The 27,699-nt window shown below is 42.4% G+C and overlaps 1 protein-coding gene across 2 annotated transcripts; it reads left to right on the forward strand.

Moving 5' to 3' along the window:
- The first annotated feature begins 65 nt into the window (after nt 1–65).
- QRSL1 (glutaminyl-tRNA amidotransferase subunit QRSL1) lies at nt 66–27,414 on the forward strand. Of its 2 annotated transcripts, none has more exons than XM_073336916.2 (11): nt 66–210; nt 2,502–2,661; nt 3,477–3,575; nt 5,212–5,308; nt 6,449–6,625; nt 8,134–8,309; nt 8,421–8,533; nt 11,900–12,092; nt 13,832–13,949; nt 17,324–17,529; nt 18,824–27,414. In XM_073336916.2, exons 1-11 carry the CDS (start codon nt 187–189, stop codon nt 19,033–19,035), a joined length of 1,575 nt encoding a protein of 524 aa, XP_073193017.1. In that variant the 5' UTR covers nt 66–186; the 3' UTR covers nt 19,036–27,414. The 2 variants fall into 2 exon arrangements, with proteins under 2 accessions (XP_073193017.1, XP_073193019.1); XM_073336918.2 differs by lacking the exons at nt 66–210; nt 2,502–2,661 and adding exons at nt 4,303–4,394; nt 5,867–6,023 and having other exon boundaries at nt 3,487–3,575.
- Nucleotides 27,415–27,699: the final 285 nt, after the last annotated feature.

Raw genomic sequence — 27,699 nt, forward strand, 5'->3', positions numbered from 1 at the left:
CTCACCTCAGCCAATAGCGAGCCGGCATCATGCCCGCCGGCGAAGACTCGAGCCAATGGAGCTGCTGCATGTTGAGGGGTTCATACCAAAATGGCAGCGCCCAGGCCCGGCCGGCCGAGCAGGGCCTGACGCCCTAGCCGTGGCCGTGCGGGGTCCCCGGCCGGGGGGAGTGGCGGCGCGGAGAGGATGTTGCGCGTCTCCCTCAGAGAAGTGAGTGGGCTTCGGGCGCGTGGCGCCGACACTCCCCCCCCACACCCCGTGCGGCTCGGGGGCTCCCACCTATGGGGACGGGGCGGAAGCGGAACCCCGAGCTTTGCCTACAGCAACTGCCCGGAGCCCGGCCCGCGCCTATCGCCGTGGTATCGGGGTACCCGATGTGCACGGTGTAACTTTCCCCGCAGCGCCCGCCCCGGCTGTGTCCGCGCGAGGCGCCCGCCCTTCTCCCCCACCCTCTCGCTGGCGGCGGCGGCGCCGCAAAGGCCAAGAGGGCGGCGGAGCGTGTTAACCCCGCAAGGGCAAGAAGTGGCGCAGCCGGCAGCGAGGAGGAGACGCGCTGTGGCCCTGGCGCAGCCCCGTGCACACCCAGTCCCGCATCGGGCGCTGCGGCCCAGCTGGGGCTAGGGAGGGAGGCGTTGGCAGGACACAGAGCAAGCAACGCTCTTAATAGAAGCCGTCTCCTCTCCAAGGGGTGTCTAGGCTGCGGCGCATTGCCCATGAGCTAGTGACCAGACAGCAAGTGTGAAAAATCGGGACAGGTGGAGGATGAGTTATAGGGTCCCATATAAGACAGAGCTCCTAATATCCGGATGTCTGGCCAGCTTAGCTGAATACAGCCTGGTTAAAATCTTGTTTTCATTCTGTTTGGATGATTGTGTGTGTTTTAACTTATGGAGAGGGAGATAGTGGTGCTATTTGGAACAAGGCTTTGGCTGGTGAGTTTCCTCACCAGCCAAAAGCAAGTTAACAAAGGCTCTATGCAGAGTAGGGATTTGTAGCTGTGTTTAAAACCATCTTTAATCATAATTATGCTGCAAAACTTGTATTTGCATCCACAATAACCAGTTACAAATGATGGGCCTGATCCTATAAACACTCGTGCACATGATGGATGTGATCGAGACTCCTCACATGCATAAAAGTTTGAAGGACTGGGTTTCATATTACCAGTGTATTTAGAAATTGCTCAGGACATGACCAGAATAGCAGTGGCATTGCTGGTTGAGGCTGAAATGTTTTGAAAGAGTTGTGAAAGTTAGCAGAGTGCATTCTTAACTAATGCTTTTATTCCATCATAAAAGTACTACATGTATCAAATTTATCCCCAAAATTAAGGGTTGTCAAGGTTCCTCCCCCACTCTGAACTCTAGGGTACAGATGTGGGGACCTGCATGAAAAACCTCCTAAGCTTATCTTTACCAGCTTAGGTCAAAACTTCCCCAAGGTACAAAATATTCCACCCGTTGTCCTTGGACTGGCCGCTACCACCACCAAACTAATACTGGTTACTGGGGAAGAGCTGTTTGGATGCGTCCTTCCCCCCAAAATACTTCCCAAAACCTTGCACCCCACTTCCTGGACAAGGTTTGGTAAAAAGCCTCACCAATTTGCCTAGGTGACTACAGACCCTTGGATCTTAAGAACAATGAATAATCCTCCCAACACTTGCACCCCCCCTTTCCTGGGAAATTTTGGATAAAATGCCTCACCAATTTGCATAGGTGACCACAGACCCAAACCCTTGGATCTGAGAACAATGAAAAAGCATTCAGTTTCTTACAAGAAGACTTTTAATAAAAATAGAAGTAAATAGAAATGAAGAAATCCCCCCTGTAAAATCAGGATGGTAGATATCTTACAGGGTAATTAGATTCAAAAACATAGAGAACCCCTCTAGGCAAAACCTTAAGTTACAAAAAAGATACACAGACAGAAATAGTTATTCTATTCAGCACAATTCTTTTCTCAGCCATTTAAAGAAATCATCATCTAACACATACCTAGCTAGATTACTTACTAAAAGTTCTAAGACTCCATTCCTGGTCTATCCCCGACTAAGAAGACTACAGACAGACAGGTTTCAGAGTAACAGCCGTGTTAGTCTGTATTCGCAAAAAGAAAAGGAGTACTTGTGGCACCTTAGAGACTAACCAATTTATTTGAGCATGAGCTTTCGTGAGCTACAGCTCACTTCATCGGATCAGACAGACAGAGATCCTTTGTTTCTCTCCCTCCTCCCAGCTTTTGAAAGTATCTTGTCTCCTCATTGGTCATTTTGGTCAGGTGCCAGTGAGGTTACCTTTAGCTTCTTAACCCTTTACAGGTGAGAGGAGCTTTCCCCTGGCCAGGAGGGATTTCAAAGGGGTTTACCCTTCCCTTTATATTTATGACAAGGGTGGAGGGAGGGAATTAGTTTTAGAAACTTGACTGAAATAATTCTTGCAAGTCATACCAATGTTTCTAACTAGGGTCTTGCAATTTAAAAATGGAAACTGTCCTTTCAGATCTCTGCAGCACTGAAAGAAGGCCAAGTGACTCCAACAGAGCTTTGTCAAAGATGTCTCTCCTTTATCAAAGCCACAAAATTTCTTAATGCTTACATTACTATAGCAGAAGAGACAGCATTAAAACAGGCTGAAGAATCAGAGGAGCGATATAGGAGAGGTAAGTTACCCTAGATTTGTATTTAATTGCTGTTCTTCCATAAATTTTTTTGACTGTAGTGGATGGAACCTTTTGTTAGACTCAGTAACTTTAAAAAAAGAAAGTGAGGTCTACTGTTCATTTGATTTGCTTGTAGTGAACAACGATGGGGCCTATTGAGACTAAGGGCTCTGTGGACATATACTGATTGCACTTGAGGTCATCACCATTTACAAAAGATGAACAGGGGCAGGAGGAGAAGAATTTCAACCTGGTAGATCTGCTCTTCTGTCTAACTAACAGTTCCTACCATCCCACTGCTTCAGCAAAATGCCATTTAAGATACTTCAGCTTCAAGGCATTTATCCCCTTTGAGATTCTTCTCTGGATAACTAATAGTCAGCTGTGAAAGACTCTTTGTCCAACTACTAATTCCGAGCACAATTGCTGTGCATCAGAAGGCAGAATCTAGGACTCCTGGCTTGGAAATGGAGTAGATTTAAGTAGCTGTCTAAGGATGAAATAAGAATTGTATGGCCGCAGCTGAGGTGGTAAGCATCTTTTGGAATAATTTACCTAGTTTGGAAGCCACTTTCTGAGTTGCAGAGAATATGCAGTATGGAACTAAATCTGGCCTGAGCAAAGTCCTTAATGTTAGAGTTGAAAACAAAAGACCTTGAGTGAAAATATAACTTAAAAGCATTTGAGTACAACTCCTACTTCCACTTAAAAGTGAAGCTGAAGAGTATAATAAAATGTCATTGCTGAGCAACATAGACAGTGTGTTTTACTACTTAGATTTTACTCTGTTGTCCTTGTACCAATTCGTAACGCAGGTCAGATACTGGGGGATTTAGATGGAATTCCTGTTGCAGTAAAAGACAACTTCAACACAGCTGGTATTGAAACAACATGTGCATCAAACATGCTGAAAGGTAAAGTAATGCGTTGTAGGCAAAGCAAACACCATTTTGAAGCTCTAGTCCTTTTCTCTAAAGCAGCGCAACCTACTTAAAACCTAGTCATTTTCAAAAAAATGAATTCAAGTACTTTCAGGCACTAAACTTCCCTTATCTCCATCTGCCAAACTTTTGTGGCTTTTGCAGTCATATATTTAAAAACTATTAATATTGTAACAACGTAAATAAATGAAACAATGCAATATTAACTATAATCAATACATTAAAATGTAACTATTCTATCAACAGGTTACATTTTACTCTGTTACTGGAGAGTAGTCAGTGTTTTTTTTTTCCAAAAAAAAAAAGGAGTACTTGTGGCACCTTAGAGACTAACCAATTTATTTGAGCATAAGCTTTCATGAGCTACAGCTCACTTCATTGGATGCATACTGTTTTTTTTGTTTCTGTTTGTTAAATTGTCTTTCTACATACAAAAATGCAAACACAATTTTTGTTGTGTTCTTAGAGACTTGGTCCTAGTTCTTGAGCTTAACAGTTGTCTTTCATATTGATGTGAGTCATCAGTTCATAATTCTTTTATAATTTTTTGTTTTATAAAAAGCTGCTCTTTTTTTTTTGCATACCCATAGCTCATTGTTTCACTTAGCAGTTCCATTAAGATGTTCATAGCATTGTAATATGTTTTATTAATAAAAGCACTATTATTTTCCTATTTGGAAAAAAATTCTCTCTCATGTAGCTGTGTAATAGACCACCACAAACAGGGAACATTAACTAATGAGGGTAAAGAGCGAAACTGATGATACAAAAAAGTGCTGACAAATACACAAGGTAAACAAACTGAAAAAATTGGGGGGGAAAATCCTACTAATTTATTTCGATTTGTGTTATTGTGTTGTAACAATGAAAGGGGAAAAATTGACTATATCCATTGAACAGCAAGGGTCAAGTTATCTAAAATTACCATTTCCTCTGCATGCCACCAAAGCAGTTGTGATTGATAGGGATAGTGTGGGTGAGAGTCTTGAGGGTGAAACTCTGATATAGGCTCTAACACAATGGTGGGCAACCTGTGGGCCTCATGCGGCCCGTCAGGGCAAGCTGCTGGCAGGCTGCCAGACCATTTGTTTACATTTGCGTGGCCGTGGTTCGCCATTCCCGGCCACTGGGAGCTGCAGGCGGCTGTGCAAATGTAAACAAATGGTCTGGTGGCCTGCCAGCGGATTACCCTGACAGGCCGCAGGTTGCCCACCACTGCTCTAACATACTTCTCAGAAAAAGATAGCTGCATCAGTATTGGTCAGAGAAACTGTTAGAACTCTGGCTGCAATCACCCTGTTTATGTGCTCTTGTAACTGGCCTGGTTCTCCTCTCCATGTGAACAAGGTCTGAATTAACTGTACGATTCGCTCAGTCTCAGGAGAAGACGACTCTAGGAAATAATAAAAGTGCTAGTTAATACTTATTCCTTGTTTGTTATCAATGAATTTTGATTATCACTGCTACTGTCACAAAGAAACTTGGTAGCACTGCACAATGACAGTTGCCATGCAGAGATGATTACTTTGAAACATTTGGAGGAGTAGTTATTGAAAGTCCTCCAGGTGGTATCAGACAATTTTTTAACCAATCTGATTTTTTTTTTAAGGTTATATTCCACCTTACAATGCTACGGTAGTTCAGAAGTTATTGGATCAGGGGGCTGTGCTTCTAGGAAAAACAAACCTAGATGAATTTGCAATGGGGTAAGTTATGTTAAATATTTAATATCATTGCATAGTAATATAACTACAGTGTCTACTATGATTCATCGCTAATCCTAAACTGCTGCGTTTATGCATGTTTGTTATATGGTGGTAAATATTTACTCCCCAGGGATGACTAATGGAATATGATGACTGTCTGTGAACTTCTCACTGAATATTTATCCTATTAGGAAAAAGAAAAGGAGTACTTGTGGCACCTTAGAGACTAACCAATTTATTTGAGCATAAGCTTTCGTGAGCTACAGCTCACTTCATTGGATGCGTACTGTGGAAAATACAGTATGCATCCGATGAAGTGAGCTGTAGCTCACGAAAACTTATGCTGCATCCGATGAAGTGAGCTGTACTCATTTTCTTTTTGCGAATACAGACTAACACGGCTGTTACTCTGAAACCTATCCTATTAGGGTGTGTGTTCATTGTGGTATGATTTAAAGAAAAGAGGGCCAGACACTGTAGCAGCTGTGCATGGTAGGATGGGTTTGAGGGGATTAATTGAGTAGTATTTTCTTTCAAGGTGGCTTCTTTTTTTCTTAGTAACTGAATTAAGCATGAGAATTATCACATTGCCTCTGCACACAGTGTGCCTTGTCTTGGAAACCTTCTTTTGTTCCAAAAAGAGCTATGCTTTCTACAGAACAGTCTACACTGCCATCATGGTGTGGCACTTTCTTCTGACATACTACTTCAAGAGGTAATCTTGTGTGGTTTTCTCATACCCAATTTTGGTAGTTTACTGTATCTCAGGCTTGAAGACCTTCGTTTCAAAGCAGACTTATAACTTGGTTTGCCTGATGCTTACATGGTGTGAGTCCCCTGACTTCAGTGGAGTTATACTTTAATTTACACTAGGGAGAATTTAGCCCTCAGTCTGCTCTGCAGAAGGAAGGAGTGAAGTTATAACTATAGGTTTTTATGATTTCCTGCAACTCTTTTAAAACAGTATTGGGGTCAGCTTCACAAGTAAATCTATATCAGCCTTTCCATGTCACAATCCGATTTGCCTGAAGGGCCAGGAGTAAAAGGTGGAATTGGAAGAAAAACATTGTATTAATAATGTGAAGTCTATAACAGGATAAATACAGACAACTATATTTCAATCTGAATTTCTCACACCAGATCTGGAAGCACAGATGGAATATTTGGACCAGTTAGAAACCCCTGGAGTTATTCAAGGCAGTACAGAGACAAATGTGTGCAGAACTCCCATCCTGAGAAGGAAGACTCCAATTGGTTGATAACAGGAGGAAGCTCAGGAGGTAGCGCTGCTGCAGTGTCTTCTTTCACATGCTTTGCGTAAGAGCCTTTTTAGAACTGTTAATTAAATGCTTCATAATGACTTGTGCACTTTTCCTCAAAATTTAATTTGATTTTTTGAATCTTTCAGTAACCTAGTTTATAGTGTAGTGCCTGGGGAAGGGAAGGTAATGTTTTTGTTTGAAACTGTAGGATTATTTGCATTGGTGTTGAAGAATTAGTTGTACCATGAAGAACACAGAGATACTGAAATGCGTAACACAAATTAAAAGTGATTACATATAGGTACGTTTAAATCATTTCATTCCGAGCCCAGACATTCACCCCTCAGAGGCTCAATCAAAATTGCAACCAGCTTTACTAAAAATGTTGAGTGTAGCACAGGGATAGGCAAACTTTTTGGCCCGAGGGCCACATCTGGGTGGGGAAATTGTGTGTTGGAGGGGATGTGGTGTACAGGAAGGGGCTCAGGGCAAGGGGTTGGGGTGCAGGAAGGGGCTCAGGGCAAGGGGTTGGGGTGCGGGATGCAGGAAGGGTTCAAAGTGTGGGCTCCAGCCTGGCGCCGCTTACCTCGAGCAGCTCCAGGGTGGCAGCAGCACACAGTGGGGCTAAGGCAGGCTCCCTGCCTGCCCTGGCTTCACACCGCTCCCAGAAGTCACCAGCACGTCCGGCAGTGGCTCCTGGTGGTGGAGTGGGGCAGGCAGCTCCGCCACACCCTGTCCTCACCTGTGGGTACCACCCCCGAAGCTTCCATTGGCCGCGGTTCCCCATTCCCAGCCAATGGGAGCTGCAGGGGCTGGTGCCTGCAGGCAAGGGCAGCGCACGGAACCCTTTGCCCGCCCTCTTTCCCCCCAGGGGCTGCTGAGACGTGGTGCCGGCCGCTTCTGGGAGCAGGGCCAGGGCAGGCAGGGAGCCTGCCTTAGCCCCACTGCGCCACATGGCTGGCAATCCCACGGGCCGGATTGAAAACCTTGACGGGCCGGATCCAGCCCATGGCCCATAGTCTGCCTTCCCCTGGTATAGCAGGTGCAGTTTTGGTATAGAAGGGAAATCACAATGCACAGCCTCAATCTTAGAAAACACGAAAAAAGTAATATTCCTTGATGAACCAGCCTTGTTGTTAGATGTGAAGGGCGTATTTTATCAGCATGTCTTTGTAAACTGAAAACTGCTGCTGCTTCATACTAAATAGTAAAGAAAGGGCTAGAATAAATGGGAGCACTTTAAATTGTTCTCATATTTGTATATAAAAAAAATTCCATTTAAAAGCGTCAAAGAATCCTGTGGCACATTATAAGCTAACAGACGTATTGAAGCATAAGCTTTCGTGCATCTGACGAAGTGGGTATTCACCCACGAAAGCTTATGCTTCAATACGTCTGTTAGTGCTGTGGCAACTTATAGACTCTTTGCCGTTTTTACTGATCCAGACTAACACGGCTACCCCTCTGATAAATTTAAAACTGTACCTCTTTAAGAACAGATAAAATTTGGATGTCTTTTTGAAGTATTCAATTCTATTAATGATGGTTCTATTTAAACTGTAGGGCTTTAGGATCAGATACAGGAGGGTCCACCAGAAACCCAGCGGCTCACTGTGGAGTAGTAGGTTTAAAGCCAACCTATGGACTGATTTCTCGTCATGGTCTCATTCCACTAGTGAACTCCATGGATGTACCAGGAATTTTAACCAGATGTGTGGACGATGCAGCAATTGTATTGGGTATTTACTAGTGCATATGTCTTTGTATACAGTTTGTCTCAAAACCTTTTGAATTCAAGAATCCACTGTATTACTTTTTCTGTATGTCATGAGCTCTTTTTCATCTTTCAGGTGTGCTTGCAGGGCATGATCCTAAAGACTCTACTACTGTGCAGGACCCCTTTAAGTCATTTGAACTAACCTGTTTTACAGATGCCAGCAAGCTCTGTATAGGAATACCAAAGGTAGCATTTTCAACTTTATCACTGGAAAAAAAATTCATACCAGAGTAAAAACCTATATATCCTGCTCCCTGAGTCTGCAATGATTTGGATCTGCGGAGACAGCATGGGAGTGAAAGTGTGTGTATCTCATTGCTCGGTGTCAACCTCTTCAGGCCTTTATAGGGCATTGACTCTCTCTGTAGAGTTCTGTCCAGTCTTTGGAGGGAATGTTGTCTAGAAGTTTTATAAGAGGAGACTGGGAGCCTGAGTTCCTGGGCTTTATTACTGGCTCTTTCACCAGCTGCCTGTTTGACCTCAAACAAATCACTCTTTTTCTTAGTGCCTGAGGCTATGTCTACACTACAAGCTAGGGGTGTGCATCCTCAGCTTGTGTACACATATCATAGCTCGCCCGAGTATAAAGATCAGTGTAGTCGTGGTAGCACATGCAGTGGAGGCATTGCAGAGTCGTGCCACTTGAAACCCAGGGGGCACGTACTCGGCATAGCTCAGCTATGGCTTTTCTGCTGCTGCCGGTGCTACTGTGGCTACACTGCTGTTTATACTCGTGCTAAGCTCTCATCGAGCTACCGGGAGTACATGTATGCGAGTAGGAGAATCACATCCCTAGCTCATAGTGTAGACATAGCCTGAGTGTAAAATGGGCATAATACTCACCTCACAGGGATGTTAAGACTTAATAAATGTTTGTGGAGTGCTTTTGAGATCCTGGGTTGAAAGGCACTGTATTAATACAAAATACTGTTTAAAAAGATTTATTGTGCTGGGCAAAGAAGGGAATAGCAGGGAAAGAGTTCTAATTAGGGATCAGGTGTTGGAGGGAAAAAATTTAGGTTTTTATCTTTCTATTAATAGGCCAAAAAAAACCTTTTATGAATGTGTTTCCTTCTGTGAGATAAGGGGATAACAGTTGGATTTAAACATCCCTTCACTAATTGCAATCCAAGCGTTGTGCTAATACAGGTGAACCAGAACATTTAATCAAACAAAAATATCACTGAACAGTCTATTTTCATTGTCCAATTTGATTGAAATGCAAAAAGAGCATGTACAGTAATTTGTAAATTATATGGTAAATATTTCAATTTTAGTAATCCAAAATGGTGGTGGTAACAAATAAGGACTTTTTTAATAAGTGATCTCCTGACAGTAGTGCCCCTTTTACAGTAGTGTGGATTTTTTTTATATAAGCAACTCTGTTAGTACTATGGTCAAGTCTGCAGGATTGGTCCCATATTTTGACACTGAACTGACACTGTCTACAAAAGTGGATATTCAACTAAACTTAGGCTAATCAGGCTGGCTGTCCTTGTCTCCTTGGTATGGGCTTGTCTTCATGGGAAAGTTAATGGAGAATAAACTAGGATATAAATGTAAAGTGCAATAGCTATTCCACAGTAGCTCACTGCATAGACAGTCTTATTCCTCACTAATAGTGCCTTTTGCTGTTTAGGTTAATATGGTTAGGAAGCGTATGCTATTCAATAAACAGCAAAAAGGCACTTTTAATGCGGAATAAGAGTGTCTACGCAGTGAACTACTGTGGAATAGCTATTCTGGGCTATTTCCATGTAGACAAACCCTAAGAGTATACACAAAGTGAGGCTTGTCACCAACTCTCATATTATGAGACTTTTTTTTTTTAGTGCTGTGTTTTGACCTAGGTATGACACTTGCCACTGGTGTGCTTTGGCCATTGTTTCTGCTCAGTTAACATTCATAATGGGTCTGGTATCGTGGCTTAAAATTTAAGATGTTGTTATACCAATAAAATAAAAACCAGCAGGATCTTATTAAAGGGAAAAAGGCAAAATACCACATTTACTGTGAATACAGAAAGAATCATAGTAAGCAGTTAGTTATAGTTATAACATTCCATTCAATCTCATATTTATACACACACACACACACACACGTTCTGCAAGGTTGTTATCATAGTTACCTGCATCTGAGGAAGTGAGCTGTAGCTCACGAAAGCTTATGCTCTAATAAATTGGTTAGTCTCTAAGGTGCCACAAGTACTCCTTTTCTTTTTGCGAATACAGACTAACACGGCTGTTACTCTGAAACCAGCCTTAGAGTTGCTCATGCCAAGCCACTGGCCAGGTGGCCTGGACATGAGGAGGGAGCAGGGCCTTGTCAGATGCTTATCTGATGCTCCTGGAAGTTGGTTTGCAGAATCAGACCCCAAAATTCTCACTTTTTAGAGCTGTTTTTATAGGAATTTCTTCCTATGCCAGTCTATGGGAATTGCTTCATCATGCTGTTGCTGAATCAATCAGCAGATGGCACATTCCTGACGGCTCCAAGATGTTATCTTGTTCTTTGGTTCTCCCATTCTTGAGGCTGTTGGGTGGATTCCAGTCTGCCCTCCGGGGGGTCCTCTGGTTATTTACACTTGACGCCTTCTTCAGCCGATGGACACTGGATTCTTAGGCTGGCACCTCCCTGATCATTCAGTTATTATCCACACCAAGCATCCATCCACATACATCCTCTATCTCTATTTTAATCACAATTGTTAATACAACAAAAGGGCATGAAAGTCTCTGGGTGCTGTTTCTGTTGTTAGAGTATTGCTTTGAGTCTCTCTCTCTGTGAATTGCTTTGAGAATAGACTCTGTCTTAGAATGTACTAACACAATTAGCAGCTTGCAAGTTTCACACACAGAGGGAGAGAAACAGTACCAAAAACCAAGAGACCTCTTAATTAGTAATACCCTGGAATTTAAACTCTGGGGAATCAAACTCATTTGTGATTTTAATACAGAACTTCTTTAATATGATCCAACAATGTGCTGTCCATGAACTGCACAGTCCTAGTTAATAGACTGACAGGTGGGCAGCTTTCTATCCAGAAATTATAGAATTGAAGCAAGAAGTGCATAGTGAAATGTTATGACCTGCATTATGCATGTGTTCAGACTAGATAATCGTGATAACCTCCTTCCTTAGAGGTTTTTAAGGTCAGGCTTGACAAAGCCCTGGCTGGGATGATTTAACTGGGAATTGGTCCTGCTTTGAGCAGGGGGTTGGACTAGATGACCTTCTGGGGTCCCTTCCAACCCTGATATTCTATGATTCTATGATGGTCCCTTCTGGCATTAAAAATCTATGAAACTTATGAACTTAATATGATTTAATATCCTAACAGTCAGCAAAAACATAAGTCTAATAAATACTTAAACTAGTGCTCATCGCTGCATTTTTTTTTTAAACAGTATTTGCATCTAATAGCATATTACATAGTTTGGCTTGCTTACTGTCAACCGATAATTAAGAACCATTGAAAGTAAACTCGTGTAAAATTATTTGTGAAGATGCTTATGCATAGAATTCATTTCCTAACTTTTGTTCTCCACTAAGGAATACCATGCACCAGGATTATCTAGTGAAACTCTGGCACTTTGGTCTAAAGCTGCTGACCTCTTTGAGAATGCAGGTGCCAAGGTGATTGAAGTGAGTCTACCCCACACACGTTATTCAGTTGTATGCTATCATGTGCTGTGCACATCAGAAGTAGCATCAAATATGGCCAGGTTTGATGGACTAGAATATGGTAAGTTTAAGTTTTCAAAGGAAAAAGGGCTATATTACATATAATATAAAGTAACATTCACTTTGTTGATCATTAAGTGGCATAAAGATGCCTGTCATAGGTGTGTGCACTGTGGTGATTTAACATACATGGTTACCTGCATTTCATGGTTGAATGTTAGGAGATATCCCAAGCGATCATGAAACTTGCACTGGCTTTCTGCTTGTGGCGAAAAGATGAAAATAATTTGTTTTCAGAAACTGTGAATTATTAAAAGCATAAAGTGCTCAATATATACATTAATGTTTTGCCATCTTATTGGGTGAGATACTGTGCATTAAAATATTTAGAATTTAGAAGCACTTGAGTAAAAAATCCCATCACTGGATACATCCAAAGACAGGCCTGGCCAAAAAAAAAAAAAAAAAGGGCAGCCTAATTAATGTAAACAAGGGAATAGTCCTGAATTATCTGGGAAATGAACCAGATAGACTTAAAAGATCTTTTTCATGATTGTATTTTGTGACTTGACCAAGATGGGTTGTTGTCTTAATGGTTTGCCATTTTAGCTTGTCTAATGAGTGTATCACTTGATTATGGTATGTGTGGTGCTGGTGAGTGAAAAATAAAAATGCAGCTAATTTCTGAAGTCAGTCACTCTCCATGCATTAAAATAAGCCAGGACTATCAAAAGATTAGTATTATATCTAAGTTTTTACCAGATAGTAATTTGAATTAGGTGTAATAACTTCCTTAAACATCCCCATTGCACCTGGCTATTGAAGGACACATGGTGCTTTTCTCCCCCTTTTAACTATGCTTTTCCTGTGATTTTTTTTACCCCCTCTTCTTTCTTTTTGTCACAAAGCCACCATTATAATGTTGTTTATAGTATGTGACCTTTTTGGATTCTGTTTTCTATTTAACTAATGCTCACATTCTGGGGTTTTGAGATATTGTAGCTATCCCCAAAAACCCAATACATAAAAAGACTTTGATTTAGACTCAATCCTCTCTGTGTACCTGTCCCTACCTCACAGAATTAAGTGATTGGCCAAACTCTTAAGCAAGTGCAGCTTAATTGAAATCAGCAGAATTTCACTGCTTACGCCAGTGCTGATTGTCTGAAGTTTGGGTGTTCTTTAAGTTATGGGAAGATTAGGGCCTGATCCGAAGTTTATTGAATTCATTCCACTGAATCTCATTGAATACAGAGAGCTTAGGATCCGACCCCTTGTAAATAAGTTGTTGCTTTTCATTTCGCCAAGCAAGTTTTTAGTCTGAGAGAAATGTTCTCAGCTGTGTTCTTTGAGGAGTGTACTGTGCAGCACAAAGGATGTATGCATTGTTCAGATCAGTTTTTAGTCTCTACTCAAAATAAACTGAAGGGTGAGCTATCAGTGTTACTGAAATACTTCTACACATTCATGTCGTGAGGGATAAGAGTTCTCTCTACCTTCCATGTCAGACCGAAGCTCAGAGGCAGGAGTGTTCATATTGTAGCACGCTCCATTGTAGTTCTCAGTACAGATAAATGGAAATATTTCACTTCTAGAGACCCCAAATGTATAGCTGCAGTATGAGTCCAGAATTCATTTAATATTTAGCTTAAGTTTTTCGTTTTTGTGTGCAAAAATAGCATGTTAACATCTAGTGCACTTGACATAGTATGTCATTGTGAAGGTCAATAATTTATATTGTTTAATAGTTTTCATGGGCCTTCAGGATTTGTTTCCAGTTCACTGGTGGTTTATTTTTAGGACACCGTTCCAGTATGGACAAGTCCACAGAAGTCATGTATGCTGCAACTCGACGGGAAGGGTTTAATGATGTTGTAAGAGGAAGAATTCTGTCCGGAAACTACTTTTTGTTAAAACAGTAAGTTCATCATATTTTAAAGCTCAAATGTACCATATTAATGACTTATTTGTTAAGCAGCTATGATGAAATTACTTATGTTGAACAAATTCTTTGTTGCTAAGGCAATATCTATTTATATTGGTTTAAGTGTATAATATGTAGCAAACCATTATTAATGGCTAAAAAGAATGCTTTCCTTTACTCTTAACTGGAAGCCTTTTGAATTTAGGAAGGTAGAACAACACGTTGTGTGATTTGCATCTTGAGTAGCCTATTGGCACATTTGGATAAAGCTATGCAAAAACGTAGTCTGTGATGTTTGTCAGTGAAATCAGAATAGAGCCCTAACTATTCTATATTTAAATGTTCTGTGGCCATCAGCATCAAGCCGATTTAATCTTGCTAAAGTTCTCCAGGTATAGAAACATTTATTATGTTCTACTGATGCCTCTCATGGAAAGCCAGATGATGTGGCACTTAGTTTATATATCTCTCTCACCTTCCCCACCTCTTTGCTTGAGTCTACAGAGAAAATAAAATTGTACTGGTGTGATCAAGTAAACACATTTATTTTTGTGAGGAACCTTATGTTTATGCAGTTCAGCTGGATGAACTGGTATGTGAACTCAGAATGAACATACTTTTAATTTCCACTCAATCTCAGTCTGTCTTCATTTATGACTATAATTGGAGAATGCCACTTTCTCTGCCTCCACCCTGTTAAGATTCCAAACAATGAGGATTTCCACGTTGCCACAAAACAACTGACACAGGGTGTCATAATTATTTTAAGAAAACTGAGTGTTGCAGACTAACAATCTCCTGCCATATCCTGACTGAACCGTATCAATTAAAATAAACTTTATTGAATTAAATTTAACATCTTTTGGAATTCATTGTATTAAAAGTGTTTATGTACTATTGTGAGATAGTGTGGAACTGCTTAAGCAGGAACACAAGATTAATACAATCTCTGGAAGGTATTAGTAACTTCACACATATAGTCCCAAAAAGACTTGAAGTGGATTTTTGAGGAAATACCCTGGGGGTCAGGGGAATGCAAATTCTTCCCTCTGAGCTTTTTGAAGGTAGCCCCCAGGAATGGGACCCATTGTATGCTAATTACCTGTATCTGGAAACTTCAAATCAAAGACCCGTGAACTGAACCTGTTATAAGTATGTTTGTTCTGAGCTGAAGAAGTCATGAACTGGGAATCCTCAAAGCTGTCATGAACTGGGAATCACAAGGACTCCCCTAGGGTCCTCTGAAGGACTTACCGTGTCAGAATCCATGTTGGGGTGGGAGTTCCTGGTAAGCTTATTAACAAGAGTGTATGTTTTCTCTATAGTGCTTTTTACCTTAAGAATACAATAGGCTTGCACAGAAAGAACTGTTTGGTACCTTATATCTGTAGCAATCCCTCTGTTATCAGTCTCTGAAGAGAAAGCAAGCAAGTCTGCTTAGGCAGATTGTCTTTGCTGGGAAATACACAGTGAAGGCAAAAAACTGTGCAGCCTGGAAATAGGGAGAGAAACATGGGTCTCCACCCAGAAAGGCGACCATTGGGGAGCTGGAATCTGAGAATGGGTACCTTTGCTGAACCACTGAGGGGAGATGCAGGTGCAATTGCCCTAAACTGTGACACTGAGCAAACACAAGAATATTCCTGCTACTTTAAGCTCTTAGAGCTAATAAAAGCTGGGTGTCTTCACGACAGGGATGTCAGCATATGAGCAGCCAGCCCCTCTGAACTGTCAATATTATTGCTAAGCATCTTCAATTTAGTGTTCTCTGATGACATCTGCCTGAGCCATCTATCATAAATGTAGGGTGAATGCTTGACAACCTGTGTGGGTCAGTTTTGGTGAAGGAAAACAGGAGTGATTTCTACAAGAACTAAGCAGGGGGGAGTCTCAGCACTTTGCAACAATCCACAGTAAATGAATCATCAAGAACAGAATTTAGGGTTAAAATAACATTATCATAATAGATTGCAGGAGAGCCATGTTGCTATATTCAAATTACAAAATATTTTCTTTAAGATGTAAAATCCATAAAATAACTAGATTGATGCTTGAAATTATGCATGCTTGCATATATCGTCAGTGAAGTCTAAAATGTATCTACTCGGTCTCTTCTCCTATAAATTCTTTAAAAGTAGTTAAGGTAAAAAAATGTAAACCAGGAAAACTGGTTAAAGACTCTTTAGTCTTACATGAGTCTTGAATATTTTTATTCTGCAACTAACCTTTTCCTTAGTCTGGTAGGTGGGGTTTCATAAATAACCCCAGAAAGAGCCATTTTCCATAATACAATGGATTTGCTGTCGGAGATCCATGATATCTTGATCTTTACAATCACTTTGGAAGAATAAGTACCAGGTTCTCTTGAAAAGTTAAGACACATTCAACTTTGTTTTCAGTACAACTCTTCAGCAAATCAGATCTTCAGAGTGATCAGCTGACAGTTATGTACTGGATAATTTGGATTGTTTTATCAGCAGACACTGGCATTTAGTTATTTACCCTTGACTTACAATACATTTGCTAATTACCCATAAAATGTTTACAGTACCAGTTATTTTTGACTAATAAATTCTTTTGAAACTGAACCTCTAAACTTGACATTAAATCCTTAAACTCAGGGTAATGCTGCATGTGATGTAGGAATGAAATATAAAATTGTCAGTTTTTCTGCTTCAGATATGCGGAAAAACAGATTAATTCATAGCCTCCTTCAGTCTAAACTGCTGCTTACATAAAGTAAATGAGGGAATTTTAGACAAAGACCTGGTGTGCTTCTCTATAATATCAATAAGAAGGACCAGTAGCAAAGCACACACCTGAAACATATAACTTTAAGCATGTGGGTAGTCCCTGTGAAGTCAAGTGGGACTGTTCATGTGCTTAAGTGCCTTGCTAGATAGTCCCTAAATGATTGATAAATCACAACTATAAGACAAGTCATTTTTTTCCAGACATCACTTCCATCATGCAATGAAGTTCAGTAGATAAGTAAACAATAAGGTTGCAGAAAAAGACTGGGTCATAAAATACTATCTTGATTTGAGCCTACCGTCCACTTGGCTTGTATTTTCCTTCATTTATATTCCCTCTCCACTCTCTTCAGTGGTGTTTGCCCCAGGTCTCTTCCCAGATCTGTTTCATGGCTCATCTTTAAGAATATGCTTTAGTGCCATTAGTTCATCTGCAACCATGCTGCTTTGATGACTGATCTTGTTCTCTGTTGAAACCCTAAGTACTTGTGGTGCAGCCCTTCAACCCAAAGGGAACACTGGGCTTGTTTTTTTTTCCCCCAGTAGCCACTTAGCAATTTAAATTATTGATGGTCTTAAACTTAACTTCTAACACCAGTGACTCTTTGTTCCTAGGAATTATGAGAATTATTTTATCAAGGCCCAAAAAGTGAGACGACTCATTGCCAAAGACTTTGTGAATGTTTTCCATAGTGGTATTGATGTTTTGCTCACTCCCACCACTCTAAGTGATACAATACCATATGTGGAGTTTATCAAAGAAGACAACAGAACCCGCAGTGCACAGGATGATATTTTTACACAGGCTGCAAACATGGCAGGTAAGTAGAGAGAGAAGTGCATCTCCTTAGCATATTTCCCAGCCAGTCTTCAATTTAGTATCCATTCTCTCCAGCCAGCTGCCCTCTTTCTATAGGACCTCTGTATAGAAAGCAACTGTCTGAACCAAGGTGTCAGCTTGTTTCTCTGAGTAGCAAAGCTTATATTGACCATAAGATGGTAGCAGTGTGAAGTGAGTTCATTCATTAAATGTGCAAGAATTTAAGTATATAATTACTTCTGGAGGATTCTGCACCAAAACATTAAAAATTTGGCACACAATTTTAAAATTCTGCATATTTTATTTGTTAAAATAACACAATATAATCATGCCCAATTATTTTGGTAATTTATTTCAAAATACCTGTTGGCAAGTATATCTGTAACAACACAGACAGAGATTCAGGAAACTTTTTTTATAAATAGATTCCTTACTAGGCATATTAATACAGAACTTTGAGTAGTAATTCATTTAAACTACAGTACAGAAACCTATTTCCCACACCCCTCAAGCAGTGCAAAGGTTTGGGGGAATCAGAGGTAATGGAGGAGCTGAGGGAGAGGGATGTAATTTCTGGAAAGAAGCCTGGGAGTGAACCTAGAGGATTGTTGAGTGTGGTGGGAGAAGTATGGAACAGGTGGTATTTCGGGGCGGGGGAGGGGAGGAATTGTTTGGGAATTGAGTAGCCTCCCCCTACAGGGAGCCTGGCTGACCCCCCCAGCCTCTCTTCAGTCCAACACATCTGCCCCTGTCCCCATGTGGCCCTGCACCCCCCCCTTCAACCCTGGTGCAATGCTGTCACCCTGGTAGTTCCTGTGCCACCATCCCAGTCTGTGATCCCCCAGCAGCCCCGCTGTGTCCACCCCCAACCCCCCCATATCCCATGCCTTCTCACCTGGGCCCCACAGGCATGTTGTGAGGACCGCAACCTCTGCCCCATTCCTGTCTGACTGGCTGTTCCAGCTGGTGAGCCGGCTGCCCACTCTCTGGCACCACAAGCACCTGGTGGGTGAAAGGTGCAACTGCAGTGCCTCTCTGGCAGAATGTATTTTCTGTGGGGGTGGAGAATCTGTGGGGAACATGAATTCTGCATGTGTGCAATGGTGCAGAATTCCCCCAGGAGTAATATAATCTTGGTTGTACTGCTAAAATGCAAAGAGACAAGCCTTAAAAGCTTACATGCATTTGTTTTGGTTATTTTTCCTAGGAGTCTCGTTTGTAATAATTCTAGCAATATGTGTAATAGCAAATCCTGCACATGTGATGTTTTAATAATTTTGCTTTTTCCCCCCCAGGGCTGCCAGCCATAACTGTTCCTACAGCACTTTCAGAGAAAGGTTTGCCAGTTGGGCTTCAGTTTATTGGACGTGCATTCCAGGAGCAGCAGCTTCTTACTGTAGCCAAATGGTTTGAAAAACAAGTAAAATTCCCCATGATACAATTACAGGGAATAATGGATCATGGTCACACTGTCAGTCACCATCAGAAATCAGCCTTTTTTTCATAACAGAGGACTTGGTGGTTTTCGTAGCAGAAGTAAGGAGGATTTTAGAATATTTCTCAATCACTTTGTACTGTTTCAGATTGAAAAGAAATGTAATCCTTCCATTTATCTGTGCAAATGATAGGCTGTAGAGTCTAAAAACATCTGTATTCAAGCAGAATGCAAGAGCGAAGCAGGGAAGCTTTGTTACTGTGTGATTAAACTGAAGTGAGGCCCCTGGTATGTTCCCTACAACTGCATGTATAGTTTGAATATATATTTTTTTCATGGTAGGTATAAAGTGTATGTCTTGTAATTATAGAGCTGCTTTCCCTACCCTTCATACAAAGAAACCTGCGGAATTCATTCCTTGGTGGAACAAACATGGGCTTCTTCCTTAAGAATGTATAGTTTCCAGGAGCTCTGGTCTCCTGCTGCCTCCCAGGTTACATGGCTCCAATGAAACCAAGCCATGAAGGAGTCCTCAACCACAGGAGGCCTTAGTGAAGCTCTGCACTCAACTAGATTGGAAAGAGAGGGAAAGATGAGAGTGTAGGAACGTGTGAATGGAAATGCACAAGAGCAAGAAGGTAGCTAAACCATGTAGGGTGCAGAAGAGTCATCTTTGTATGGATCCTGGAGGCTGCTGTGGTACTTAGAAAGCCTTTTCACAATAAGGGCTAATTGCAGATGTTTCCTTTGAGAAACAACCCTCTAATTTTCAGAAATTGCTCTTCCTCCTGCCCCTTCTATTTTGCTATAATCACAGCTCAGGAACCAAAATCAGAGGCAGTTTCATAAATTAATACATTCTTTTCTCCAATGCCTACAATGAGGAAATGTATCATCTGACTGTTGAACGTTTCCAACCCAGATGTTAGAATGGAAGATTTAAGAAACAGCCACTAACATCTGCAAAATTTACCCTCAGGAATATTGTTTTCCACTTTACCACCATGAGTGCTTATTTCTTTGTAACTGTTGCTCATTTTTAGATGCTCCATTTTCTTCTCACAAGCTAAGATGGTGAAAAGAAATGAGATAATTATGGTGAGGGACTAGAGGATTGGAGTTTTTTTAAGAACAGGTTTGACAAACACCTGTCAAGGATGGTTTAGAGTTACTTGGTTCTGCCTCAGGAGTTGGGGGGGCTGGACTGGATAACTTCAAGGTCCCTTCAAGCCCTAATTTCTGATAGTATGAGACCTCTCTTGTTTAGGATCCAGTTTGTCAGTTTAGACCTAGTGTTGATTGATATGGAAACCTACATTAGAAGTATTTCACTTTTCAGTTACATTTATTATATACGTTTCATTTAAACTCTTGCTTTTCATCTCCCTGAATACTAGTTGTATGTCTTACACAGCAGCTACTAGGAAACAGCTACTGGTCCTACATATTTATCACTTATCGGTCAGTCTAGTCCTGGGACTCGCTGTATGTCTGAGGGCCCATAGATTCCATTCCATCATCCTGGCCCCTGCAGCGTGGTGTGTAGATTACACCCCTAGAATCCCACTGTGATGGGTTGGATCACAGAAACCCCCTGGGGGCTGCCAACTGATGTGCCAAAACTACTACTGTCCCTCCTTTCTTCCCCTGGCAGCTTGGGACTTCAGTGTTCTGGCTGGTTTGAGCCAGACCTGCTAGCCTGCTGTAAACCTAGCCCCAGGTCTGAACCATGTCCCCTAACAGCTGTAGGCTTAAACTGAAAGCAGCTTAAGAAGTGTTCCTGTCTTTAACACTCAGATGCCCAACTCCCAATGGGGTCCAAACCCCAAATAGATCAGTTTTACCCTGTATAAAGCTTATACAGGGTAAACTCATAAATTGTTTACCCTCTATAACACTGATAGAGAGCTTTGCACAGCTGTTTGCCCCTCCCTCCCCCCACTCCCACCCCGGTATTAATACATACTCTGGGTTAAATAATAAGTAAAAAGTGATTTTATTAAATACAGAAAGTACAATTTAAGTGGTTCCAAGTGGAAACAGACAGAACAAAGTGAATTACCAAGTAAAATTAAATTAAATATGCAAGTCTAAGCCTAATACAATAATAAAACTGAATACAGATAAAATCTCACCCTCAGAGATGTTTCAATAAGTTTCTTTCACAGACTGGACACCTTCCTTGTACGGGCACAATCCTTTCCCCTAAAGATGGATTTCAGTACCAGGTGACATGGTCATATTTCCTGTGAGACCCTAAGCCTTCATTCTTCCCAGCCTGACTCACAGGAAGGCCTGCCTGCAAACAGAGCCATCCACAGTCAATTGTCCTGGCTGATGGGAGCCATCAAGATTCCAAACCACCATTAATAGCCCACACTTTGCATAATTACAATAGGCCCTCGGAGTTCTATTTCATATTTCTAGTTTCAGATACAAGAGTGCTACATTCATACAAATAGGATGAACACACTCAGTAGATTATAAGCTTTGCAATGATACCTTACAAGAGACCTTTTGCATGAAGCATATTTTAGTTACATTATATTCACACTTCTCAGCATATTTTCATAAAATCATGTAGCATGCAACATCACATCCACATTGTTCCCTTAAACATAGGCAAAAGAGGAGGAGCTGGTGTTCCTCAGCTAGCCCAGAGTGAGCTGGGAAGGACAGGAATAGAGCCTTTAAATACAGGACTTGCTTTCTCTGGTAAGGTCAGAAGTGGAATAGTTCCAAGGACAACGAGGAAACCCGTTATATAATGGATAAAAGCACTTAATTTTTTGTCACCCTAAGAGATACAAAATAAGAGATACATTGATGCCTCTTTTCTATAGGTCCAAGATCAGCCTTTGGGGTGGGCGGTCCAGGTGGAAGCCCAGGGCGGCCTGCCAAAGAGGGTACCATGTGCAGGGTTTGCCTGATTTCCGCCTGGTGTGCCAAGAGCCAGCTGGGCTGGGGGAAGCAGCAGGCAGGCAAGCAGCAGCGTCTGGAGAGGGTGGAGGGACCCAAGTTGCAGAGAGGTAGTTGTTGGATGACCAGCAAGGTTGCTCCTCTGGAGCAGGGGTGCCCCCCCCCCCCATTCCACTGCCCTGTGCAGCTGCTGCTGCTCCTGTTTCACTCCCCTCCAGTCCTCCCTGGAGTCACCCCTGGCCATGCTGCTCCAGACTGGGAGCGTCCTCCTGTCTGTTGTGCAGGGAGGGTGGGGGAGGCTGATGGGGTGTCCCCTTCCCCCTGCCTATGTACCTGGTCTCCCCTGAGCCCCCACTGATGGGACGGGGGAATGTGTCTGTGCTGCTGCTTCTCTGGGTCCCGAAGCTGCCAGCAACTGCTTGTGTCTGAACACACCTGCAGGCTCCTGAGTGTGAGTGCTTTCGTAAAGAGACAGTGCACTCACACTCAAGCACACACACACACACACGTCCCCCTGAAATTAAAATGAGACGATAAACTCACAAGAAATATAATTCCCCTTTCTTATTGCCTGAAATTTTAATGCTTGCAATTTCCTGCCCCCCAAAAAGTACTACACAGCATGCAATCAAGTTAACTAACTAAAGCACTTGAATTACCAATCTTTGCAAAAGTAGCTGATTAAGTGCCTGATTAAAAAGGAGTACCACTATAAGTCAAAGTGTTATCAACATAATCTAGCACCAATATGTGTAAATGAAACAATTTTACATTAAATACATGGCATGATGATAACGAGACGGGAAAGCGATTTGCACATACCTAGCCCTATGAGTGTAGTTTGGAAGATTGTGGGAGCATTACTCCACTAACTGAAAGCCTTAGGCAGGTGCAGAATTTATCCCCCACCCCACATGCAGTCCCGTTGGCCTGACTGGAGCTGCCTCCTCAACTATAGAAGCCAAACTATGCCTATGCCCCCACACCTGACCTCCCCCAACTGTTCTGCCCTCTAGCCCCCCAATCTGCCCAACCCACTCCTCAGCTGTGCTCCCCACGCCCCAGCCTCACCTCTGCTCCTATTGAACATAAGAACGGCCATACTGGGTCAGACCAAAGGTCCATCCAGCCCAGTATCCTGTCTACTGACAGTGGCCAGTGCCAGGTGCCCCAGAGGGAGTGAACCTAACAAGTAATTATCAAGTGATCTCTCTCCTGCCATCCATCTCCACCCTCTGACAAACAGGCTAGGGACACCATTCCTTACCCGTCCTGGCGAATAGCCATTAATGGACTTAACGTCCAGGAATGTATTCAGTTCACTTTTAAACCTTGTTATAGTCCTAGCCTTCACAACCTCATCAGGCAAGGAGTTCCACAGGTTGACTGTGCGCTGTGTGAAGAAGAACTTCCTTTTATTTGTTTTAAACCTGCTGCCCATTAATTTCATTTGGTGGCCCCTAGTTCTTACATTGTAGGAACAAGTAAATAACTTTTCCTTATTCACCTTCTCCACACCACTCATGATTTTATATACCTCTATCATATCGCCCCTTAGTCTCCTCTTTTCCAAACTGAAAAGTTCTAGCCTCTTTAATCTCTCCTCATATGGGACCCGTTCCAAACCCCTAATCATTTTAGTTGCCCTTCTCTGAACCTTTTCTAATGCCAGTATATCTTTTTTGAGATGAGGAGACTACATCTGTACGCAGTATTCAAGATGTGGGCGTACCATGGATTTATGTAAGGGCAATAAGATATTTTCTGTCTTATTCTCTGTCCCTTTTTTAATTATTCCTAACATCCTGTTTGCTTTTTTGACTGCCACTGCTAACTGCGTGGACGTCTTCAGAGAACTAGCCACAGTGACTCCAATATCTCTTTCCTGATTAGTTGTAGCTAAATAGCCCCCATCATAGTGTATGTATAGTTGGGGTTATTTTTTCTAATATGCATTACTTTACATTTATCCACATTAAATTTCATTTGCCATTTTGTTGCTCAATCACTTAGTTTTGTGAGATCCTTTTGAAGTTCTTCATAGTCTGCTTTGGTCTTCACTATCTTGAGCAGTTTCGTATCATCTGCAAACTTTGCCACCTCACTGTTTACCCCTTTCTCCAGATCATTTATGAATAAGTTGAATAGGATTGGTCCTAGGACTGACCCTTGGGGAAAACCACTAGTACCCCTCTCCATTCTGAAAATGTACCATTTATTCCTACCCTTTGTTCCCTGTCTTTTAACCAGTTCTCAATCCAAGAAAGGATCTTCCCTCTTATCCAATGACAACTTAATTTACATAAGAGCTTTTGGTGAGGGACCTTGTCAAAGGCTTTCTGGAAATCTAAGTACACTATGTTCACTGGATCCTCCTTGTCCACATGTTTGTTGACCCCTTCAAAGAACTCTAATAGATTAGTAAGACATGATCTCCCTTTACAGAAACCATGTTGACTTTTGCCCAACAATTTATGTTCTTCTATGTGTCTGACAATTTTATTTTTTACTATTGTTTCAACAAATTTGCCCGGTACTGACGTTAGACTTACCAGTCTGTAATTGCTGGGATCACCTCTAGAGCCCTTTCTAAATGTTGGCGTTACATTAGCTATCTTCCCGTTATTGGGTACAGAAGCTGATTTAAAGGACAGGTTACAAACCATAGTTAATAGTTCTGCAATTTCACATTTGAGTTCTTTCAGAACTCTTGGGTAAATGCCATCTGGTCCCGGTGACTTGTTACCGTTTAGTTTATCAATTAATTCTAAAACATCCTCTAGTGACACTTCAATCTGTGACAAATCCTCAGATTTGTCACCTACAAAAGACGGCTCAGGTTTGGTAATCTCCCTAACCTCCTCAGCCATGAAGACTGAAACAAAGAATCCATTTAGTTTCTCCATGATGACTTTACCGTCTTTAAGTGCTCCTTTTGTATCTTGATCGTCCAGGGGCCCCTGGGGTTCTTCACCAACCTCTCCCAGGCCAGGAGAGGGTGCAGTGTGGTTCCCCTCTCTCTTTCAGGTTGGGGTGGAAACAGCTCCAGTGGTTCTTCACCCCACTCCCTCTTCCCAGGCAAGGTATTACAAGGAGGGAGGAGGAGAAGCAGAGGAGACAGCTATGCTTCCAGGAGGTGAGGGGTAGGAGGGGCCACTCTGAGCTGCAGGGCTCTTTCTGATCCCTCCTCCAATCAGGGATGACTTCTCCACTCTCCCTCCCTGTGAGAGCAGGGTAGGCTCCAGAAGGAAGGGGGAGAGCTCTGCTGCTTCCTGCGCAGCTCTGAGTGGCTGCTGCTTCCCGGGAGGCAGGAAGGAACAGCTGGTGACTGGCAGAGGGCCAAATGGGAATGCTCTCCTGGGCCAGATCTAACCCATGTGCTGGCAGTTGAGGAACAATGGTCTAAATGATAGTAGGGTAATAAGTAAATAGCCAAGATGGATTTGTCAAGAACAAATCATGCCAAACTCACCTAGTTTCCTTCTTTGACAGGGCAACGTAGGGGATAGTGGGATGCTACAGAAGTGCTTGTCTTGATATTAGTAAGGCTTTTGATAGTCCCACCTGATAGTCTCATACACAAATTAGGGAAATGTGATCTAGATGTGACTACTCAAAAGTGCGTGTACAAGCGGTTGAAAGACTGTACTCAAGGGAGTAGTTAACAATAGGATGACAAACCTAGTGGGGTCCCACAGGGCTCTGTCCTGGGCCTGGAACTAGTCACTATTTTCATTAATGACTTGGGTAATGGAGTGGAAGAGATGTTTATAAAACATGCAGATGACATCGAGCTGGGGTTGTAGCACTTTAGAGGATAGGACAGGATTAGAATTAAAATAACCTTGATAAATTGGAGAATTGGTCTGAAATCATCCAGATGAAATTCAGTAATGACAAATATGAATTACTGCACTTAGGAAAGAAAAATTAAAAGGACATCTACAAAATGGGGGATAATTGGCTAGGCAGTAGTACTGTTGAAAAATATTTGGGGATTATAGTTAAGGCAGCGAGTTTGTCATGGAAGTCACAGATTCCGTGACTTCTGCAGTGGCTGGTGTGCCTGGCCCAGGAGCAGCTCAGGCAGCCCCTGCACCAGTCGCACCAGCCACTGTTGGGGCAGTCTTGGGCCGCCACACCCCTTTCCCCCAACAGCAGAGTTTGGGCATGGGAGGGGGCAGGGGCACGGGACGGGGTGAGGTGGGCTCTGGGCAGCACTCACCTGGGGGGCTCCCTGGAAGCAGCAACATCCACCTCACTCAGTTCCTAGGCAGAGGAAGCCTCCTGGCTGGGCAACGCTGCACACTGCTTCTGCCTGTAGGCACTGCCCCGCAGCTCCCATTGGCCATGGTTCCCAGCCAACGGGAGCTGCAAACCCAGCTTCCTGGGCAGAGGCAGTGCAGAGAGCTGCCTGGCCACACCTCTGTCTAGGAGCTGAGCTAGGGGGATGGTGCCACTTCTGGGGAAGTGCAGAGCCAGGTAGGGAGCCTGGCGACCCTGCCAACCCCCTCCCCCACCAGCACTAGCGGGGTCCTGGGCCACATGCTGCTGCCTGCACCCCCCACCCCCAGCACCTGCAGTGCTCTAGGGCCACCCCCCCAGCCTGAGCACCCATTACATCCCTGAGCCGGCCATCCCCCGCCCTCCCCGCAAGATTTAGTCAGGGATATAGTTTTGGGCCGTGAATTTATGTTTACTGCCCGTGACCTGTCCATGACTTTTACTAAAAATACCCTTTACTAAAATGTAGCCTTAGTTATAGTGGATCACAAACTGAATACAAGTCAATGTGATGCAGTTGCTAAAAAGGCTACTATCATTCTGGGGTGTATTAACAGGAGTGTCACATGCAAGACATGGAAGGTAATTGTTCTACTGTACACAGTACTGGTGAGGCCTCAGCTAGAGTACTGTGTCCAGATTTGCGCAGCGCACTTTAGGATAGATGTGGCCAAATTGGAGAGAGTTCAACAAATACGATGAAAGATTTGGAAAATGTAACCTATGAGGAAAGAAGCATGAGGGGGAACCTGGTAATCTTCAAATATGTTAAAGGCTGTTACAAAGAGGACTGTGCTCAATTGTTCTCCATGTCCTCTGAAGATAGGACAAGAAATAATAGGCTTAATCTACAGCAAGGGACATTTAGATTGGCTGTCGGAAAAACTAACAGTAAGGTTAGTTAACTACTGGACTAGGTTACCAACGGAGGTTGTGGAGTAGCCATCTTTGGAAGTTAAGAACAGGTAAGACAGTTTTTTTTCAGGGATGGTCTAGGTAGACTTGGTCTTGCCTCAGTGTAAGCAGCTAGACTAGATGAGTTTTTGCGGTCCCTTCCAGCCCTACATTCCTAACAACTGCTTGACAAAAATGGGAATGAAATCAAGTGGTCAACTAATAGTTAAAATGGTACATGGAAAGCCTTCAAAACAAAGAATTTGTACTTCAAAACACCTGTTACTTAGCACTCACAGCACACAGTCTCAAAGCACTGTACAGAATTAAAATCTTGTCATGGTCACACCAACATTCACATTTTTGAGGTCCAGTCAACTTTTTCCTTAACTGCTTTCTCTTACTTACCTCTTGTGCACAGGAAAAGCTTCTTGAAAGAGTCCATTAAGCCACACTGCCTTATCTGCCTCCTTAACCTTCCTTTAAGATTTGCCTTGGCCTTGACACATGCATACCAAACACTGCTTGCTAACAACTAAGTAGGGGTCAGCTGTGACTCTTGTTTACAACACTTGCTCATCTCTTACTTTGTCCCCACTCCTTTGGTGGTGTGTTGGGTTTTTTTAAACTTATATTGTG

This window comes from Lepidochelys kempii, chromosome 3 (genome assembly GCF_965140285.1).
Source record: "Lepidochelys kempii isolate rLepKem1 chromosome 3, rLepKem1.hap1, whole genome shotgun sequence".
In the NCBI taxonomy this organism is placed as follows: domain Eukaryota; kingdom Metazoa; phylum Chordata; order Testudines; family Cheloniidae; genus Lepidochelys; species Lepidochelys kempii.

Bases quoted from the DNA above. Each gene is read 5' to 3' on its own strand.
- QRSL1 (XM_073336916.2), top strand. From the start codon at position 187: ATGTTGCGCGTCTCCCTCAGAGAA. The intron at 5,309-6,448 runs GTAAGTTATGTT...TTCTCACACCAG, and splicing joins CTAGATGAATTTGCAATGGG to ATCTGGAAGCACAGATGGAA. The intron at 17,530-18,823 runs GTAAGTAGAGAG...TTTCCCCCCCAG, and splicing joins ACAGGCTGCAAACATGGCAG to GGCTGCCAGCCATAACTGTT.